The following is a 22,315-nucleotide window of genomic DNA, read 5'->3' on the forward strand; positions in this document are numbered from 1 at the left end:
GGCAACCAAAAGAACCTGCAGGAAGCAGGAATATTTGTTGGGGAAAGAACAGAAAAGAAGTTATTAATTGTGGTTTCATTTCTAAGATTGAAGACATAGTTTTCATCCTTTCTTAGAGAAATAACCAACTAGTTAGAGAAGGAGAAATGAGAAAGTGCTTTCCCCCACCACCACCAAGCTCCAAGCTCAAGTCTGCTTTTATCACGTCTTGTTGGTTTCTTTCATCACCACCTCAAAAGGTTTGTGCTTCATTTTGGAGATATGCTAACACTAAAAAAACTTTTCAGGTATGGCAACAGTTAACTAGAAACAAACAGCAAATGAGAATGGATTTGAAGTGGCTACTCCTTCTTTACTTGAGTGGTGACGAACACGATGTTGGCAAGTGTACTCCAGACTCAGGAGTATAACACTGGAAATTGAAAAATTCAGTCTTAATCTCAACAGATTGTTTCTTAAAATTTCATGTGTGGCAGTTTTCCTTTGGCAAGGGGGAGGGTAGAGGGATGAGGGACTAGGAAAGGGGAACAAAGCAGCTAGGGGATCTTCAGTTAAGTGTTCACAGGGCAGGGGATCAACAGTTAATATTTAGTGATTTTCAAGTGTAACTCATGCTCAGTAGGTCTTTTCAAGCACAACAAAAAAGATAACCATTATGGACAGATGATCAGTCTAACACATGGCCATACCCTATCTCTAGCCATGGTTGCCAAGCCCTGTCTGACCCACCCCCTCTAAGCCCTCCCTCTGATCCTACTGCTGTTCCTCACATCATTCACAGGTGAGGAGAGAGATCTCTTACCCAGAGTAACGTTTTTTAGAGTTGTTCTTTCTCATAACAAGACACACGACAATAGAGATGAGCAGTGTGAGACCTGTAACCGTACCGATGACTATCCCTGCCACCATGGCAATGGGGAACGCAGGCAGGCTGTCTGGGGAGAGAAGGGAGAAAACATTCAACTCTTCTGCATTCCCTGAATAACAGAAGTGCAAATGACACATGTTCTTGACCTTGGATTCTTTTACAGCAGAAGCACTAATGTCATACCCAGGAATTAAAACATGCGGCCTAAATGGTAGCAACAGCAGGCAGCTAGCAGAATAATGTATGAACAAATCAGACACCAAGAGCATTCTTTAAGTTACCATCCTTCAGAAGAGACTTTATATCGAGAATTTTTTTACGTGTGAAGGAACACAAGTGATAATGACAATAATCCTTATTTTGTACTTGAGAAAAAAAGTTATGTTCATCTGGTAACTCTCAGTGAGGTCAACAGGAAAAGGCAGGCATACTTGAAAGCACTTTGCACATCACTGATCAACTAAGAGTGCTGAATGCTGGGTGTTCTCTGGGTAGCATGCAGCAGACAGCCCAATTACTACCCACGATCACTCTAAGAGCATTTGTACATGCTTCTGGTGTCTCAAATACATCTCTATACATTTTTATAGAGTCATTCCTCTCCTTCTTAAGTCAGGTTCATTGAAAGTTATTAGCAATATGCTTACAGGAACACAGTATTGCTTTACTCACGTTTTCCCCAGTACAATATGGGGGAAGGGGAGGCCAAGAAAGAGCAGCCAGAAATAAAAGCCAGAGAATGAGTACAAAAGATTTAGAAGAGAAAGAATACACAAAGCACCATTATATCTTTTTTTCATTTGCAAACGACATTCTCCCTCTCATCTTGCTTAATGCAATGAACATCTTCAATTGGAAGCCTTCTTCCCAGAATCCATTCCATGCTAGCTACCTGCACCAAATTCCACTGAATTGGCATAAGATGCAACAGGTACGACACATTACATAGAAAATCCATCTCAGACACTTGGATCTGACCATCACAGAATCACTGAGGTTGGAACAGATGCCTCAACAGCCAATCCCCTGGTCCAAGAAGGGTAAACTTATGCAGCCTTCTCTGTACTCTCTCCAGTTTGGTTTTCACTATCTCCAAGGATGGAGGCTTCACAAACTCTCTATCAGTCCATTCTAGTGCTCACCACATTTATAGTAAAAATGTGTTTTCTTAATGTTGAGATAGAATTTATCGTGTTGGCAAGTGTGTCCATTGCTGCTTCCCCTGTCACTGGGTACCACTAAAGATCATGGCTCAGTCTTCTTTAGATACTTTCCCTCACTAGATATTAATAATCATTGATAAGATCTCCCTGAGTCTCTCGTCTTTTTTGCAGGCTAAATGATGCATTCAAAAGGTGGGTCCCTCCTTGCTGGATTTGTTCCAGCGAGGACCACATAGCATGCATACAAAGCATTCCCAACAAGTATGCAGTATGTAGATCAATTCCATTTTGACATACCTGTATAGAAGGGAATAGCGCAATACAGTACCCTGATGATGCAAGGGCATCACTCAACATTTAGTATTGTTCATTTTGACTTTAATGACTTCCAAGAAAAGGGTTACATGATCTCTAGCCATTTTACTGGTGATATCCTGCGTGGTAACTGTTGAATCATGGCCTAAATCACTGATTGATCACCCAGGGAAAGGACTTGGTCAGCCCGGAGAGCACAGGTGAAGGCAATTCAGCTGTGTGACCAGAAGGGGTGGAGTCTGGCTGCACCTCTCTTACACCCTATTTAAAGGCTGACTGCCATGGTGGAAGATTTCCTCTTGGAAAAGTTTTCCTCTGTGAGCCTAGAATCTTCTGATAAGGGTGAGCAATCTTCTTTCCTTCCTTTACAGCACCTCTCTTTTGTGCCAGGTGTCATCACACTTTTGCTGTAACGCCTTTCCCAATGTACTGATCTGTCCAATTGCTACATACCCCCATCTGACTGTGTATCCTATTGGCAGCTTTCCTAGCTTTCTCCAGTGTTTGATACCAGTTTGTAACAAGTTTTAGAAAGAAATTAAAGATGAAGACATAAATGCCACAACATAGAAGAAGACATCCTTTCTTTTACGAACTTTCTAGTAACCCAAAGATCCATCTGCCATGAAGGAGAAGAGTCTTACAAATAATAATGCTTTTCAGAAGACAGAGTGCATTTGAACCTCATGCAAAGATAAACATATTTATTTTGAGGCATTTAAGAAGTAGGAGTTCACAGTTTTTGTTTTTCTTCCCCTTTCCAGGGGATAATCTTTTTGTTTGCAGAAGTATCAAAAGAGACATGTATTTCTGTTAGCAGACCACCTCCTGTCAAGTACTCAAGGGGGAAAAATAAAGCAAAAACAAAAAACACTTTCATAACAAGAAAGTAGCAATCTAAAGCTATAGTGTTATCTGCTGAAAAAGTGATATTAAAATGTTGACATCCTCTAACCTGGCAGATTTGTTGCTTCTTTGACTCAGCTGGCTGGATTTGGATCAAAGACAGAAGTTCTGTGGACAGAGCTTTTAAAAGGCTGCAAGATGCAACTGTTTGCATGTGAACATAGAGGCTTCACTATCTTTCAGAACACAATCCTACAGACTACAGAAAAGCTTACACACTTTCATGACCACATAGCTTACTTGGAGAATTATGCCTCCTACCCCTTCTTTTCTGATGTTCTTCAGTACGGCACTTACTTGAATTCCTCATAAACATTTGCAGAGCAGTCAATGATCTCATTGTAAAAGACAGTCCCAGCTACATACCTAAGTGTTAGCTTTCAAAGCTGATGTGTAAATTCATGGTTTAACATAAGTCAAAAAGTCAGTAGTTCAAGGGATGTTTTTCACTAAAAATCACCTTAATTCAAAGCATCCCATTTTCTCTGAAAATGTGCTAGTAGGACTAGTTTCTTCCCTACTTCATAAAACTGAAGCTTTCAAATGAAGGTAAGTATAACTATTTCCATAAAACAATTCTAGTATTCTTCTCATGAAAGTTCAGATCAAAGATGGACTGCTTCCAGATAACACAAGCTGTGTCAAGCACTGTTTTAAGTAACTTCCTGTTACAGGTAGGGGACAACCTCATGTAGAGGACTTGGAATTGCCAACAAATTCATATAATTTAGGCTTTGAATAATAGTGCTTCCCAGATTCACATATGCTAACATAACAACAGCCTTCCTTCTCTCCTCACCAACAGGGTCCTTCCAATGTAGCTGAAAGAGCCGTTTGAGCAAATGCTGGGGAGGCACTGCAATGAAAATCAGCTCAATTAGCTTAGCAATTTTGAGCAGCTGAGCCAACAACACCAATATATCAGATGACTAAACCAAAACGTACAGCCAGCCAAGCATCTATGGTCTATGATCATTTAAATGAGTGAGGTATGCGTGACCATGTAGAGCATTTACAGGGTAGTTGACCCAAATAGATCAAAGGAATATTTGGTACCACACAATGCCATACTCAACAATAGAACTGGATAGATGGCTGGGTGTGCTGTCATTGCTTGTGGACTGGCTGGGTAGCAGTTGGCTAGTGCTAAGCAATTGTGTGGTGCATCACTTGTGAGATTGGGTTATTTAAGCTGCTGTTGTTGGTTTCCTATCTAATTAAGCTGTCTTTCTAACTTTTGCCCTCATGATTCCCAATTCTTTTTCTCCATTCACTGGGCAAGGAAGAACAAGCAAGCAGCTGTGTGGTGCTTTGCTGCTTAGCCAAGTTAAATCCTTTGAGACGATGACAGATTTTATTGGATTGTGAAGACCAAATAGATGCTAGAGCTGCTTAGCTGCTAATATGCAGGCCTCCATGCTCATATGGGGCTTGTTTGCCTTACTGTGTGTTAGAGTTCAATAGCTGTTAGTAGCTGCTGGGGGATGTATTGGAAAGCACAGTACCCAGGCATGACATAAATGATATGGAATAAGGGGTGGACACTGTCCTCACTTTGGTTGGAGTAGAGTTTCTTCATAGTAGCTGGTATTGTGCAATGCTTTACATTTGTAATGAAAACAGTAATAACAATACAATGATATTTCAGTTGTTGCTGAGCAGTACTTATACAGAGTCATGGGTTTTATAACAGTTTCTCTCACTGCCCCATTAGGGGGACTACTGGGGGTGCGTAAGAAGCCAGAGGACACCACCAGTTAAAATATTCTGTACCATATAACATTATTCTCAACAAAACCAGGGGGAACTTGAGCAGGAGAACTGGTGGTGCTCCGGGACTGGCTAGGCATTGGTCAGGCAGTAGTGAACAATGTACTGTGCATTGCTTGAGTTTATTTGCTTAGTTGCAGGTTGTTGTTTTTTCCCCTCTTTTATTTTTCTTCTTTCTTATGAAACTGTCTTGATCTCAAACCACAAGTTTTCTAACTTTGCCCTCCTAATTTCCTTCCCCCTTCCCCCCTGCAGGGGAAGGAGGGAACCAAGCAGCTGTGGAGGGCTAAACTGCTTACTCAGGTTAAGCCATGACAGCGCCTTTGAATAATTTACGACACCAGATAAACAATTCAGAACAAGTAAATTTATATAAAGTGGAAAAAAAGTACAAAAGTAGAGATGAGCTCAGATCTGGATGTGCTACAACCTATTACAGGAGTAGTACTTTCACATACAGTCAGAAAGCAAAATAGGATATAGCTACAGCTATAGGCCTACAGTTTGAAAATCTGTTTACAAGGTGTTGCAGGTGTTCAAGAAATCCGAATTGTTGCAGCCTCTTCCATGTGATACAAAGTATTGTGACCTCAACTTGTGCACAGACTGCTGTCATGGGCACCACAGTACAAAAAGGGAGATAAAAGTATTACAGAGTGTCCAAAAGAGGGTAACAAAGACAGTGAAAGGTTCAGAATGCAAGACACATGAGGAACAGCTGAGGTCCCCTGGTTGGTTCAGCACAGAGCAGAGGAGCTGAGGGGAGGCCTCATGGCAGCTGCAGCCCCTCACAGGGAGCGGAGGGGCAGCACTGAGCTCTGCTCTGTGTGACAGAGACAGGGCACAAAGGAACAGCATGGAGCTGTGTGAGGGGAGGGTCAAGTTAGATAATCAGGAAAAGGTTCTTCACTGAGAGGGTGATCAGGCACTGGAACAGGCTCCCCAGGGCAGTGGTCATGGCACCAAGCTTGCCAGACTTCGAGAAGTGTCTGGACAACACCGTCAGATATAGGATCTGATTTTTTGGGTGATCCACTGTGGAGTCAAGAGTTGGAGTTGCTGATCCCTGGGGTTTCCTCCCAACTTGGGATATTCTATGATTCTATGAAACGCAGTCATCCATGCATACTAAACTCCATTTGATTGTTCACAGATGATCCTCAAGCTTCATTTTTCCTTATCTCACTGAAGCCAGCATGCAAGTCTGACAAAAAAATATCAGCTGAATTAATGTACTGAAGTGTCTTCAGATTTTAACTCAAATTAAACAAATGAACAGGCTTTGCCAAGACAGACTGTCTTTGCCAAACCAGTCATTGCTTTATTGCTTCTTCATAGACTTTTAGTACAGTATAAGAAAATAAACTGACCTATTATATGTACATTTCAAAATTCTACGAAACAGAAAGCACTAAGCGACCTCCAAAAGGTTTCATCCAACTTGAGCTACTCTGCAAAAGAGGTGGATGTAGACCTTGCCTACAGTACACAGAGTAAATAAACTTCTTATAGCAGCAGGATCATTCTAAACTAGGGAATACACGTGATTATTTCCTCCAACATATTAAAATCTAGTGGAATAGCAGTATCAGCACTGTCATTTATGAATTCAACATTTGTCATGTTATTAAATATAAATTTGGAAATCTGATCACTGTGAGAACCGTTTCTTTGCAGGAGCTGTCATACCTTGGCTGACCTCCAGCTTACGTAGAACAACCATATGTTTTGGGTGGCCAGGGGAAATAAAGAGCCAAGTTGACATATGGAATCTAAGTGCTCTTGAACTGCGATAACTGTTACTGAATAACAACAGACAGAATTAAATGACTGAAAGTAGCCAGCACTGTCAGTTTGTTAGAGTCAGTATGGATAATATAGGAATACATGTGTGAAAGAGATTAAGTGCACATCCAACACAAACCCTTTTGTATGGAAGATAGTCATATCTCATTGCCTATCACTAGATGCTCAGGGCAAATTTCTCCCTCCCCCTTTCCCCACATTCTTTAGTACACATATTTCATGGGTTTCAAAACTAAAAAAAGCATGGTTCCTACCCCCGCAAGAAAAGTGAAACAAGTACAGAAGAGGGAAAAAATATAAAATAAAATCACAGAGGATGAATACCTTTCTCCACAACTCTAAGCCGGATTTCTCCTGGTTTGACAACAATATCAGGTGGGTTCTTGACATCACAAATGTAAGTGCCATTGTCCTGGAACTGCATGTTTGATATACTGATAGAAGCGTCTTTCTTGTTAAGATCTCCAGCCCAAGTGACCCTGTCTTTAAATGGTATGTCCTTTCCAGTGTACGGCTTTCCATTAGAGTAATAGAAAAACTGTAGTCAAGGAAAAGAGGATAAAAACAATTCAATTAGACACTATGGACATACTATACTTTCTTGCTGTTACAGCACTATCCTAGAATTCACTATACAGTACTCAGCTAGTATTACAGATTTTACGTTTTTCTTTTGTTTTGCCTCCTGCCTCACATTAATTTGGCTTGTTGCATCTTAATCATGTAACAAATGCTATGGCTTACACCTCAATTATACTATCATAATAGACTGCAAGGTTTGGTTTTCTTTGTTCTTCCTTTCTCCCATTTTTGAGGACATAGGATTTGCCAGACAAAGAGAAGAGAAGAGAAAAATATTAGTAAACTGGGGATAATAACAGTATAGAACTGTTCTGGATCACAGCCATCTGTCTTTCAGGCAAAGGAAACCTTGCTTGGCCTAGCAGGAAAAGGATACCAAGTTTCCTATCTTGTGTGTTGCTGTGTGTGTGACTCAAAATCATAGTATAGCTTAATTAACAGACAATACCTTCCTCCCCTCTGTTTCCCAGAATACTCCACTAGCACTTTAGAGTGCATCTAGCTGTGTTCCAGAAACCTTTAAGGTGATTAAATACAGTCACCTAAAAATCAGAAAACAGCTAAGTCCTTAAAGCTGAATTAAAAAAAAAAAAAAAAAAAATCTTTTAAGGAGAAACTGCACCTTTTCTCATTATACCTGTCCAAATGTATAAGTTACAGCAGTAGAGGAGCTCTACAGAATAGCGGTCTGCTTTCAGACATATGGGATGCTTAAGCATTGGACATGACCTTAGAGAGTGATCAAGGCTGTATTACAGGAGATTATTCATTCTTTATTTCACATTCTGAAAGAGAATGAAACAATCTTAGCTCAACTAAAACTCAATCTGAGTTCTCCACAGTTCAGCTTCTGTAGCATGGCTAAAGAAATCTAGGACTATATTCCAACTTCCTCTTTCTACAGCTCTCCTTATAAAGGAGTTCCTGTTCCACAGAAGAAACTGGCTATAAGCTAGTCCTCTTTCCATCCAAGCCATCTCCCATCTTTTTACCTGTTCCTACCTTGATCTGAAGGTTGTCCACTCTGAAACTAGGGAGTCTGGTACTAGAAACCCTTTTAAAGGGAAATTAAGCAGAACAAATGCAGAAAATAAGCAATATGTACAATACATAACACTATAATAGTGGTAATTCGGATTACACGAGCAGTTTCACAGTTCATTTCCAAGTACAGGAGGATACAGAATTTCTAAGATTCCCAGATGCTCATCTACTTCCTCTATACGGCTGCCACTTCAACATACTGCTCCTCTGACTGAAAAACTACTAGTACCTTTTAGAGCTGCTGCATGCCCCAGCCTTTGCCAAGATCTAGCATGTTGCAATACTCTTAAGCAGCTCTTAAACAACAAAATAAAGCCACACTGAAATCAGAGTGATAGAGACAAGACACATGAAAGAAGGCTTCAATCCATATTTACTGCCTTTAAAACCAAGCAGATCTCTGCATAGTTACACAGCCTCCCACCCCCGCTAGGTTCCCTACAGCCATTCCTTACTGAGATACGAGTTGCTGCTCCTTCTGGTTGAAAACTCCAAGAAACAGATGCTGCACTGCTGATCACCTCCACGGATGTAAATGTGCATGGAAGCTTTACGTCTGTTTCATTCTCCACAAATATCTCCTCTGGTGTGGTGACTTCTACTGCCGATACTTTGACTGTATAGAAAAGGTAAAGAGAAGAAAAAAGTAAAACAAGAGGCATCAGTGCTGTTTGAGAGTCAGGAAGGTGCAGCCGTAACTGTTTGTATCACATCACTTTTTAGGGGAAAATTGCAAAGAGACAGCAACAACTCTGCAAGTGTGTGCAGAGGCAGTGCATTATACTTACAATACAAGCAAGTATACAGCAGGTCAGTTCACTACTCTTTCCGTGTATTATCTGTTACAGGATGTTTTCCATCCACAGATGTTTCCTCTACAACAGTTTATGGAAATCATTTGTATAGCGCAAAGGATGCATTTGCACTCTTCCCTACTGGCTGTCAGCAGAGACTATAATAAATAAGACCCACTGGAGGAACTAATATCTTGATCCCAGCTATTACTCAGTTTCCTCTCCAGCTCACATCTTGTTTCCTATCTCTTCAGCTTCTCTCAGCTGTAGGTGGAACAAAAGCTCACCTCCACCAAGCTGAACAGTGAACTTCTCTGGCTCCCAGCTATGCTACTTGATTCTACTCTCTGGCATGCCTCAAGGTCTTCATGTTCAAGACCTCAAGAAAAAAAAATCATCACCCATGTACACTCCAGAAGCATGAGAGCAGCTTGATTTCTTTCCATCATGAGGAACATGTACAGTCAAAGCAGCCAACAGACTACAATCACAAGGTTAATTTCATGACTGTACCAGTGGTATTCCTCTACATAGTACGTGAAGTTCTTCAGGATGTGAAATAACTTAGTTAATATATTCTTCATCTGGCATAGTTTAAGACTGCAAAAGCACTGTTCAGGTTTAAGTGGAGAGACAGTACAAGCAAGCTTCTTCTGATCATGAGTTTCTTATGTTTTTAGGCTACAACATCCTAAAGGGCCTTACTTTCTTACTATAGGTGGAAAGCATGCCTTCCTGTCTGTTCAGTACCTTGATTTATTAACTTGAATAAACTAGCTCTCAAAGTAGCCAACTGAAAAGAAAGATCACAGTTGAGACAGTTTTAAAAGCAAAAACCAGGACACCCACTTTAGTCCTTAAATGATGAGTTTTATGCTTTTAGTCAATGACAGCTACCAGCTCAGTAACCTTTGGGAGTTTGGTAGCAAGCTTCTCTCAAGCAATACAATCATCCTAAGGAGGTACCTATTGTCATAAACTGAGTTGTTTTTAATCAGGGCTTAAAACTAAGCTAAGCCTATACTCCATAGAGAGATTTTAGAAACCAACTTTTACACATGAAACTGTCAGCCTAGTTTGCCAAGGAACAAAACCTGCACAAGCTGTACCATTCAGTCCCTCCCTCACCCCATGACTAATGGGCAAGTCCCTCTGACCGACTGCAGAAAAGGGCCACAAGCACAGCAGGTAATGGCAGCTGGCCCTGCATGGCAGGCCATATGCAGGCTCTGGAAGTGGTCATTCAATCTGTGAAATCACTGAACAATGAAGGAGATGAAAACACCCTGGCCAGCTGGGTAAACCAAGCAATCAGTACGTGCAAGGCTTTGTAAGGAACTGCTGTCTCTCACTCAACTGGCACTGCAAACAAGGGTGAGGCACAGCACGTGCCCAGGCGACATGGAATGAGCATGTAAGCACTGCAAGCATGGAAGAATTAAGCGTGCTGATTTAATTACAATAACCAAAAACAGAAGAAGCCACCATTCATTTACATTGCCATTCAAAGGCCACTCTGTTCACTCCTCAGACTCACTCTCTTCAGTCCCATCAGGTTATCCCCGATTCTTCTGACTACCCTGTCACCATTGCTCTCATTTCAAATGAGTGAAAGAGAAACAGCACCCTAAGGGAGGGGAATTTTCATCAAGAGCTTTTTTCTCTGTGAGCCAAAAAATATTCTTTTGTAAAATAATTACCAAATATTTGTTTGGAACATACAAAGGCTTCTAGCCATTCCATTAAATGAACTCAGAGCTGCTGTGCTTTATGTATTTTTTCCAGCTAATGGAGTGGAGGAGAAAAAAAAATAATTCATTGTTTTGAGTCCAAGCCACAGAACAAGTCTTCCTTTCAAGCGCAAAACAAGCAAGATGCCCTCAGCATTTATGTAGGAGGACAAATAGTCTGCACAGACATTGTCTGCTTGTACATGGTACAGAGAACTCCTTGCCACAAACAGGGAGTGGGAAGCACAGATCAGCTTCTAAAGAAATCCCTGTTCTAACTTAGTAACAACACGTGAGAGAAATGTAGTAAAGAAATCCAACTTCTTCCTACAGTCAGAAAGGCAGGAACTATGTAATAACTTGTTCAGGGACTTTACAGACAGTTTAGTTTTTACTTTCCACTTGTTGTCTCAACTTCACAACTTTCTTTGCTCATTCTCTCCCTTCCTCCAGCACAGAATCACTCAGGTTGGAACAGGCCTTAAAGATCATCAAGTCCAACCACAATCTAACCATACTACCCTAACTAACAACCCTCCGCTAAATCATGTCCCTGAGCACCACATCCGAAGGGTTTTTAAACACATCCAGGGATGGTGACTCAACCACTTCCCTGGGGAGCCTATTCCAGTGCTTAACAACACTTTCTGTAAAGAAGCGTTTCCTGTTATCCAAACTAAACTTACCCTGGCACAACTTGAGGCCACTTCCCCTCATCCTGTTACCAGTGAGAAGAGACCAACCCTGCTCTTGCTATAAGCATCTTTCAGATATTGGAAGAGAGCAATAAGGTCTCCCCTCAGCCTCCTTTTCCCCAGACTAAACAGCCCTAGTTCCTTCAGTCTCTCCTCGTAGGCCATATTCTCCAAGCCCTTCACAAGCCTTGTTGCCCTTTTTTGGGCCTGCTCCAGCACCTCAATGTCCTTTCTGTACTGAGGTGCCCAAAAATGAATAAATAAAAAGGTCACTCATCATTTGCTCCTTCAGCACACATCACTAGAACATTGTTTTCTTCCCCCTGCCACCTTATAGCAGGAGACATGACAACTTGGAAGTAGTAAAAAGGCCACAGTGTTTGGTATTTGTTCACTCTTAGCCCTCCACTTATACTTTTGGGTATACAGTAGCAGTTTGTGTATATACAGTAGCAGTTCCCACTACCTTGAACTTCTTCATCTCCCCTGCCATAAAACCACATGGATAATCTCTATCCCTAGATTCTCACCTTCTCTTTCCACTTTGACCAGACTGACATACCTTTTCCATATCTTTTATCTATTTAAATACTTCAGTTTGAGAGAGTTGAATTTGGAGTCATATTCCAATCACATTTATCTACTGGTCCCACTCCTCACGCTTTCTGAGCTTTAATTTTATTTAAGAAAAAAAAAAAAAAAATTATCAGGACACCATCAGAGAGAGCACAGCCTGAGGAATGGAAGCTCTGCAAGCCAAGTAGGGCAAACATAAACATGCATTATTTGCTCTTCTCCCACCAAACCTCATTTATCCTACCATCTTTTCCAAATTCCTGAAGTCCCAGTATTTGCATCTGAACACCTCTTCTAACCTTCAATTGCTTTAATTCCTCTCAACAGAAACGTGCTTTTTCCCACCAATCCTCTAAATGGGCCTCCTCTTCCATCATTTATTTTCCTCTCTCTAGCATTGCTGGAGTTGTTTTACTCAGATTACATCAATCCTCAAAAATTAAACTCTCAGCCACCACACTCCAGTGAAAATACTTCAAATCCAAAGTCCAATGGCTCATCCCCTGCCAAGCCTTGGGACCAGTGCTCCATCTTCATCTTCTTTCCCAGGCAACTCTTCTATTCCTCAAATAGGATAAGACGCTCTTCCTCCATCCTTCCATCCTATCCCTTCTTATTGTTCCCAGATTGGACCTTCATCCTGCATCAAGGCTATTTTCACATCTCTTCCCTCAGTAGCTTGCATCTGGATCTCACTGCAGAACACATTCAATCGCCAGCACTGCACTGGCTACTCAGACCTTCTCTGCTCAGGGTCTGTCTTCTCTGTTCAAATAATCTCAGTCCAACATCTTTGTCATTGCTAAATTGTCAGTTCACACTGACAACGTGCTGTAAAGCACAGCACATTTCTTCCCCCAGAGCCTTCTACCACTGCATTTATCACCATGGACCAGAGCCACATGCCTCTCTGACTCAACCTGAACAGTGTTTTTCACTTTTCTTCAGTAAGAGGATATAGATGAAACTTCCCAAGTCTTTCAGAGTTTCCAGCCACCTGCACAGCTGACAGTAGTCCAAGAACTCCACTTTGTACAATAACAAAGATACATTTTGCTCTGGATTTGAGGAGTACTTCTGGGCTTCTGTCAATAGATACTGTGATTATTTTCTATAAGTTATTTCAATTGCAAGCTTATCTACATCTTTCCACCTTTACATTTTTACAGAAATATAAATCATCTCACAAACTCCTCACAGGAAGCGTCTCATGGCCCATTTCCTAGCAGTTCTTATTTAGGGTAGGATCAACAACACCTGCATCAGCTATCTAGTAGGTAGCTTTTGCCTCTGGCCACTGAATCCCCAGAAGCACAAAAAGGAAGGAAGGATCCTGACTGGCTTCTTCTGCACAAAATGGATATATTTACTGCGTTTCAGAGCTTAGAAGCTGAACATTCAGTTACCACAGCAGGATGTTACTACTGATGTCCTGAGCTTTGAACGTGAGCTGAGGTTACCACAAGGAGCAACCATTGCTCATGTTCCCCAAACACTACCCTCAGCACCAACCAGCTGACATCCAGGCAACAAGAACGCCGAAGGCATTGTTTCTATCTGGTGACTAAATGACCTCACTGTAAAGTAAAAGACTAGAAGAAGGAGGGGGAAAAGTAAAAAAGAAAAAGCTGTGCCATTGGTAAAATAGAAGCACGGCATCTGGCAGACTTGAATCAGTCAATACATAGCAAAGACAGCTGGAGTGTCACAATATCAAGCACAACATCCCAAATGCTATTTTGTTCTACTGAAAAAGACAAACACTAATAATATAATCATTGGGAACTGAATACTAACTGCTCCAAGGGTAACATTAGGGAGATATCACATACACAAGACCACAATTTTCTGCTACAAATTGATGGCAGGAGATGCAGAGCTTGCCATACACACACCAGAACAAACATGACACTGTTATAGAGTATCTCCATCTACCAACTTTACTGACTAGGTATTGTTTCACTTTACTTGCTGTAAATGAACAAGACCTTCCTAACTCTGAAGGTACTACAGCAGCTAAAGCAGATTCAAAGACTCAGAGCTTCTAGGTTCCATTGTAATAACACCGCAGCATGTTTGCCACAGGATATACAAAGCTAGGGAAAGAGTTGCAAGTTTTCAGCTATTTCAGTCCTGACTCAGAACACAAACCCCTGGCATGCATATGTCAGCACTGATATTATTATGAGCGGAGCGATGTATTGCTCTGAAACCACCTACATGAAGGAATCCTGTACACTTACCCAGCAGCAAAGTATAGGAAGATGAAGTCATTCGGAACGGATAGCAGACAAGCATTCTTAACCACAAGAGTTTGCACCTAGTTAGTTAAACAAATTATGGTTAACTATTCAACTTCCGGTGAGGCCATCAAGCGTACAGTATTCAACAGAGAATACTCTGAAAAGATTGCAGCATGACACTGCTAATTGAGCTTCACCAACACCTTCCAAATGGGGTACACTTCAATGGAGAAGGTGGCTAACCACTCACTACAGCACACTGAGGGTGATCTCCCTGCAGCCATTCCCTCTGGGATCTTTGTCCAGGTCAGTCGAGACCAAGTCACACATGATGGGAACCAAATCTGTGCAAGAACCCTTACGTGTGTGACTAGTTATCTAACAGGTCAAAGTCTGGATACCTCCCCTTGTCTTATATTGCTCTCCACGTTCAAAACTGCATTCTTATTCCTTCTGATAGCCAATGTCCCTAACAATTTGGAGGACCTGCTTAAACACTGCAAGCTTATTTCACTTCCTTCAAGCTCTCTTAAAACGCCTCCAAACATTTGGCAACAGCAACTGCACAAACCTAACAGTGACCAAGCTGGCAGTGCTTAGAAATAAATGTTCACTTAAGCTGTTGTTTTTTTTTATTTTGTTTTGTTTTCCCCCTTTTGCTTTGTATCCTGATTGCTCACACTTTCTTCATGATGGTTAATGGAAAAAAAAGAAACACAAAACATTAGGGCAAGATTTGATTTTTCATGTTTTTCTTGTACTATTTTGTATACAAATATAGGGCACCTGCTGTGCTAGGCAGTAGCTGAAAATAGAGCTTGGTAATACTTCACAAGGAAAGTTTTTCTTGACACTGAAAGTTTACACTAATTAATACATAGCTGGAAGTCTTTTAGAGACCAGTCTGCGCAGAGATCACTGACCCACTGAAAAAGTTCTGTTAATTAAGGCTATGAACATACCAAAATAAACTTGATTCCTCTGGATCCAACTCAGCTTGATCACTAGGAGTGCCAACAAAATTACAACACAAACTAAAGCTGTAATCATAGGCATTTTATTCCACAAGTACTAATACAGTCAAAGTGGAAACTTTTATCAGACCACCAATAGATGCGACAGTTTCTGAAATACGTTGTCCTCCTCCTGAAATGACTAGTCATCAGTTTACTAATTAATACAAACAAATTGCTTCATTTATCTTAAAGATGTCTAGTTTCAATTATAAATAATGTCTCTTATGGATGAAAGATCAGGAAATAATCATAAAGTCTGATGAAAGAAGGATTTTTAAAAATTCAGGCAGGCTGCAACAGGTAACAAGTTGACAACAGAGCCATGAATCAAGAAGATAGGAATGGATGCATTAATACAGCAGACTCAACAGCTCACATTTAAAGGTCTTGATAAAACCAAAATAAGTCAACATATCTGTATGTTTATAACTGCTTCACTAGCAGCTGTAATTTTCCAGGAGGAAAAGAGGATGTGAGATTTTCTAGTGATTAGGAGGTCATAAGTCACAAAAAACGATACAAACTTGCTAAAGAGTGTTTTCATTAAGAAACAACGTCATTGTGAAACACAGTCCACTGTTGACATCTCTCTCAAACTACAGTTTCATGACATTTAGTTATTCCTCATACTAAAATGTCTTCACATACAACCAGCAAGAAACAACAGCAGTCAGCTCCCTACAACATGTTTGAGAAAGGCAGCACAAAGTTATACCTCCCTACTACAATTATAGGCACCTATTTCTCCATAGGCCATCATTACCTCCTTTTCAATAAGACACGTGCTGGAGCAATCCTATCTTTGATGGTCTCAACAGCTAGGAGCAGACAAGCCCAAATAACTCCTCTGAGATCTGCTGAAGTATCCAGATGTGGGATCAAACTTCCACATGAAGAATTCATTGATGCAGTTTAGTCTTAACACAGAAGAAAAATCCATGTAGGCCATTCCAGCCAATAGTAAAACATGCTGTATTTCCTAAGAAGAACATACAAATATTAAGAAGCCATACACCTTGGTATAAGAACTGACTGCCCAACACACCAGAAATCCATCATGGTGTTACCTGAAGTCTCATTGAGTGTATAGATATAAAAATGCATATATGCATGTATAATCCTATATACATATTATTGCACATCACTTTGTTGGGTTGAATCTACCTGGCTCCCAGACACCCAATCTCTCACTCCTGCTTAGCAAATAGGACAGAGGGAGAAAATAAGATGAAAAAGCTCATGGGTGGAGATAAAAACAGGGTGATCACTTGCCATTTACTATCACAGGCAAAACACATTTGACCTGGGGAAAGTTATTTTAATTTGCAATAAATTGTATTAAAAGATGGATTGTGAGTAGGAAAAAAAATTTAAAAATAATAATAATTAAAAAAAAAAAATCAAGCTCACTTTCACTCACTTATTTCCAATTCTTCTCCCCCCCCCCCATGCAGCCTGTGGCAGATAGAAGGTTTACCATCAACCCATAATGGCTTCTCTCTGCCACTCCCTCCTCCTCGCACTTTTTCCCCAATAAAAGCACAGGTCCTTCCCACGGGCTGTGATTCTTCAGGAGAAGCTGCTTCTGCATGCACTCCTTTGTGGGCCACAATGTGGAGGAGACCATGGAGGAGATATCCACAAGATGTAGGGAAATATCAGCTCCATCATACTTTCTTCCACAATTTTTGCTGCAGGGGCATCTCTGCTCCAATGCCTGTGGCACCTCCTCTGCCTTCTCTTCCTCAGGCGCCTGCAGGGCAGTTTCTCACTCTGCACCCCTGTCCCCTGCCTGCCAGATGGTGTTTTGCCCTTTCTTCCCCAAGCTGTACCCAAAGCATTGCCTTGTTGGCTGCTGGGCCAGGCCTTACCTCACACAGCAGCATGGTAGCCTCTAGCCCAAATCTGGACAGAATACTCAATATATTCATACAGAACACAAAGCAAAATCAGCTACAGAAAGGATGACCAGACAAAAAAATCATACCAACCACTCCTAATGCCTAAGTTTCAAAGCAGCAAAGACTAAGTGCAGCTGCTCCAAAGGAGGGGAGAACCACCTAGCTCTACTCTGAATCATCAACCACCAGAAAACCAGTGCTGCAGCAGTTTCTCAGGTTTCCTTTCTCACCAAGTATTTCAATGCACTAAAGAAAGAGAGTTTCCTGCCTTTGGTAGCACAGCCAGTCCTGCGGCACCCTAACAGCTCTGAGCAGCAGAAATGCTGCTGACACCTTGCCTATGAACACCTACTACCACTGACTTGCTGCTGGGAATGAATGATCATCCCCCAAGCAGATATGGGCCCAGAAGAACAGCTGCTAACACATTCGCTTTCTGTTGGCCTCTTTGCACAGAGAGTTGGGCTCTGCCTGACTCAAAGATAAGAGAAAAAGTGAAAAATCACTGCATTTTATCTCAAGTGGAAGAAATAAGGTTTTGCTGAAAGCCTCAGGCAGGCTGCGGTAACACTGTCAAAGCTGTCAATAACTGTGTCACTTTGCCCTGCATATCTCTGTGTACCTATTTGACAGAACTTACAGACAAGTCTTACAGTCGCATTGGTACCAGCTTCTACAAGCTCGGTTTTTCGGGTAGTTTCTTTCATATTATGCAGAGCTGTACATTATTTCACAAAGGGGCAGCAGAAGAACTCCTGCCAGATTTACATCTCCAGATCACACTTGTAACAAGCAACTATGGACATGAGAAACAGCAGAGTGCCTGAGCTCCCTTGCAAGATAGGCCACAGATTTCTTTCTCTACTGTACCACTCCCTCAACTTGGAAAGTATAAGAATGTAGATGCTTGTGAAGGCCCAGAGTTCCACAAACAAGTATTGCTGTTGAACTGCTTCATGTTCCACAGTTACACAACCAGTCATATGTCAGGTTTGGGCAGATCCGTATTTAGCATAGAAGGCGATAACATCTAGCCCCACTCTAGTAATTTTTCCCCACGGATCACAAGGCAATATACTTCCCTGCCTATGCCAGAGAGTGGGACGCTTTCCAACCTTACGTGGTTTTCCTTCCGTTACCAACTCAGTTTACAGGAGTTCAAGTAAACAGTTTTTGTTGACCAAGTCAAACCGAAACAATTAAAGACCTAAAGAGACGAGTAAACTTACTTAAAGAGCAAAGGGTATCTGGAACAGCTGATAACAACTATTTTACCTCTAATCATGCACTACTAACACAGCTGCTAGCAAACACAGCAGATTATCCCTGCGCACAAGAAAAGGTTCATGAAAATAGGAACTAAGATTAAAGAAGAGCAACAGAGAACAAGATAAACAATATACCTTAAAAGAATCTCCTTGAAACACAGTGGTCTTCTCCCACAAAAAAAGAACTTTAAGTTTGTTTAACTACAGAACTGAGAGAAACTGAGTACATATGCTCAACATGTGACAGAGATATTGAAGAAAGAATCCCACCATCACAAACATTTCTTAAGAATTATTACAGCAATCCACTAAAACTGTCGCAATGTCTACTAACATACAATATTATGGATCAGAAGTTGGAAATAAAAAGGCACAGACAGCAAAGGTATTTGTCACTGGCTGGAACAACTGCCTCCATTCTAGGTCAGCACTAGGTACTAGTACAGTTGAAATGAAATGGTATTCAGGTGGTTTTAAGAAATAAAAACACAACCATGTTGTGAACTGCTGATACTCTGAGAAAATCTAGCACTAGCAGCACAGAAACTAAGTCATCCAACTGATTACCAACCTGCAGCTAGCAGGATTGGACAAGGCCAATCTGTTCTGGTATGACAGGAGACTTACTTTCAATAGCTCGAGCAAACTTAAAGCTCTCTGCAGACTCTATCCTGTACCGCCTCTACTGATGCTTGCTCACCCTAATCTTTCACTACTTGCTAACCAAACTTGGTAGCAAATTCAGTAAGCTAATAACTACTTATAACCTGTGTCAGCGTGACTACAAAACCAAAAGAAAAAAAACTGGTGCTACATATTTTCAAGTAATTCTTGCTTCACAAGAATTTGTCACTGATGGTGCCAATTTAAATAGCTCCCATGCCCACTTGTGATGTAACACGATGAATCTGACCAGGAACTAGCTCATGTTCAAAAAAGCATTTTTTCTATTGTTTTCCTTTAAACCAGACCAACACCCTAACCCAGTTCACTATTCACCACGTTTGCACAACAGTGACTGTGCAAGATTAGAAAGAAATGACTAGCAGCTGCTTCAGACAGCTTGCCTGAGGAAGACTTCTCTTTTGGAAGTGCTGATGGCTTTGCTGCTCCCTCTCTCTATAGCACTTTCTCAGTTTACACCAAAGCACTTCTAGAGACAGCCCTTCCAAGTAAGGCAGCACTTTCACCCGTGCCTGTGCCGACTTCGTCAAGCTTTAGGGTATGCAGCATCACCACACAGCCAACAGCTCTTCACCTTCCACACTGGAAGAGCGAAACAAATGGAAAATTCCAAGATGCATTAGCCAATTAGATCTTGGAAGTTCTGTTACATACGCAGCTTTATAGAATTTATTACCAAGAGAGCCCTGTTCACCATATTTCAATTCAGTACGTTAGAAAAACAAGTTACCAAAAATTGTAACTGATGGGAAACAGACAATTGAGGATGATCTCCTACACTGGCTATTTCACCTAAATTCACATTTATTGATTTGACCCACCTCAAGTATATCCATCAAGCTTCCTTAGCCCCACTTAACATTACGTGTATTAAGAGCCAGCAAATGTACTGCAAAGCATGTTCTGCCAGATTGGAAGGAGAAATTCATATGACAATCAGCTTTCTTGTTCTCCTCATGCATTTCAAGGCAAAAGGTAGAGCAGCACAAACTGGAGACTGCTAACCCAACAGTGAAGACAAAAATGCAGAAGCTGAAAGACGCAGCAGTAGAAGGGAACAACATACATGTGACTTGATGTAATCACCTACAAAACAGGCTTTTTTAGGTCAGCTAGCAGACTGATCTGATCACTTTAAAGTGATGAAGGTGGAAAGGAATCACTGGAGAGACTGCCCGACTGAAGGGTAACCTAATCATTCAACTAGTTCAGAAAACAGTACTGATGTGGATCATGCATCAAAGTGCATATCCACAGCACCCGTGCTATGGGTACGGGTACAGCATACTGTGAAACGCCATACCAAGTAAATACTTGCTCTGCTAAATAGCTGTTGTTCTAAGATAAACATAAATCACTGCAATTTGAATTCCCTATCAGTTCAGACCTTCTTATCCTCTCCTGTCACAGCTTCCGCTTACACAAGAATTCAGTATCCTTTCTATTGCACTAGTCACTATGCACAGTGTAATTCTAATCTAGACCAGCCCACTAAGAAGATAAGCAAAGCTCAAAAAAGAAAAAAAAGACAATAGCCAACGCTGTAAGAATGTAAAAAGTTTCCACACTTTTTGATTTACTACTAGGATATCTTGATTCAATAGTCTTTCAATTTAAACCTGTCAGCATGTTTGCCTTGTAAAACCAGATGGTACCCTGTACAGTACACAGGCGCTCACAGCCTACTGTTCCCAGTCAGGATAATTCAAGGCCCCTGACACACAGTGCAATAGATGAATAACACATTCCCTAATCTACTTCAAGTTAGACAGCAAGTGAAAAGGTTGTATGCATCATTACAAAGAGGTAGAGGACTGGGAGGCTGGGGTCAAGGGAAACCTGGACATCTTACAAGCCACATTCTATTACCAAAACATTAACCTATATTTTCAACTTCTTCAAAAACTTATTGCTGCTACAAGCAAGGTAATCTGAGGAGTAGTCTCACCTTCAACCTAGCTAGCAGAGAGTTTTCCCACCTTAGCACTTCTTCCCTTTGCAGAAACCAAGTAAGTGCTGCAAGCAAGGAAGTCTTCCTACCTACAGCATCAATGGGCTCTGTTTGAAAGAACTAACTGCTTCTGACTGGTTGAACACAACAATCCTGACTAAACCTGGCACAAGCATGAAGATAGCACTGCAACCCTGACTTGCACTGTTATTTTCATAAAACATTTCAAGAAGCAACTGAAATATGCAGGTAAGCTCAAAGCAATGATAGATGCCAGAGGTATTTAACATCCCAGTACTCCTCTGCTTGTTATACTGACCTGTGTGTATGTGCATGTGTGCACACGTGTGAGTGGGTACAAGGAGCAGTAAGAGACAAGGAGCGAAAAAATCAGACTTTGTCAGCATGAGAAAGAATGCTAGGAAAACTAACACTCTTTCCAGTAGCATCTAGACATTCTTCAAGACTTTCAGAAGTAATCAGGCACTGCCCTTGTGTTCAAGACAGATCTCACTTTAAGTGATTACTTATATGGCTTACCAATTGAGGATTCCAAGATAATCTGTTTCCCTGATGCTCCGGCTAGCTGCTCTAGGCTCACCCACCATACAAGATATAATACCTAGATTCACTACTCACGCCACAAATGTCCACAGAATCACAAAACATTTGGGAACAATCCTTCATTTTTACAAGGAAGCAACCAAGTCTTCATATGACTGAGCATAAACAAATGGGACAAACTCCAATGCACACCTGCAGCTGCACACAAGAAAATAAGCCTAACACTTGTTGTCTGGATTTGGCCATGAAGCAACAATTACATGCTTGGCCTCACAAAACAGACCATGATGTTAAACTCAGCTTGTACAACACATCCCACTTAGTAACATTTCTGTCTCACTGCAGGTTATTGGCCACCAAGCGTATCAAGAGGGAGAAGAGCCACAAACCACAGCAGCTAACTGTGCAGCACTCCCCAGCCACATAGCACGTCTGGGTA

The 22,315-nt window shown here is 41.2% G+C and overlaps 1 protein-coding gene across 2 annotated transcripts in view; it reads right to left on the reverse strand.

The window, feature by feature from the left end:
* The window catches only part of MPZL1 (myelin protein zero like 1), a 32,905-nt gene that overhangs the window by 8,270 nt on the left and 2,320 nt on the right, over positions 1–22,315 (reverse strand). For both annotated transcript variants that reach the window (XM_048943180.1, XM_048943169.1), the window contains exons 2-4: positions 8,910–9,070; positions 7,153–7,366; positions 803–935 (exon numbers count right to left, since the gene is read on the reverse strand). In XM_048943180.1, coding sequence (XP_048799137.1) covers positions 803–935; positions 7,153–7,366; positions 8,910–9,070 — 508 coding nt within the window. The remainder of the gene's footprint in view (positions 1–802; positions 936–7,152; positions 7,367–8,909; positions 9,071–22,315) is intronic.

The sequence above is a fragment of the Lagopus muta genome, chromosome 1 (genome assembly GCF_023343835.1).
Source record: "Lagopus muta isolate bLagMut1 chromosome 1, bLagMut1 primary, whole genome shotgun sequence".
NCBI classification, from domain to species: Eukaryota; Metazoa; Chordata; class Aves; order Galliformes; family Phasianidae; genus Lagopus; species Lagopus muta.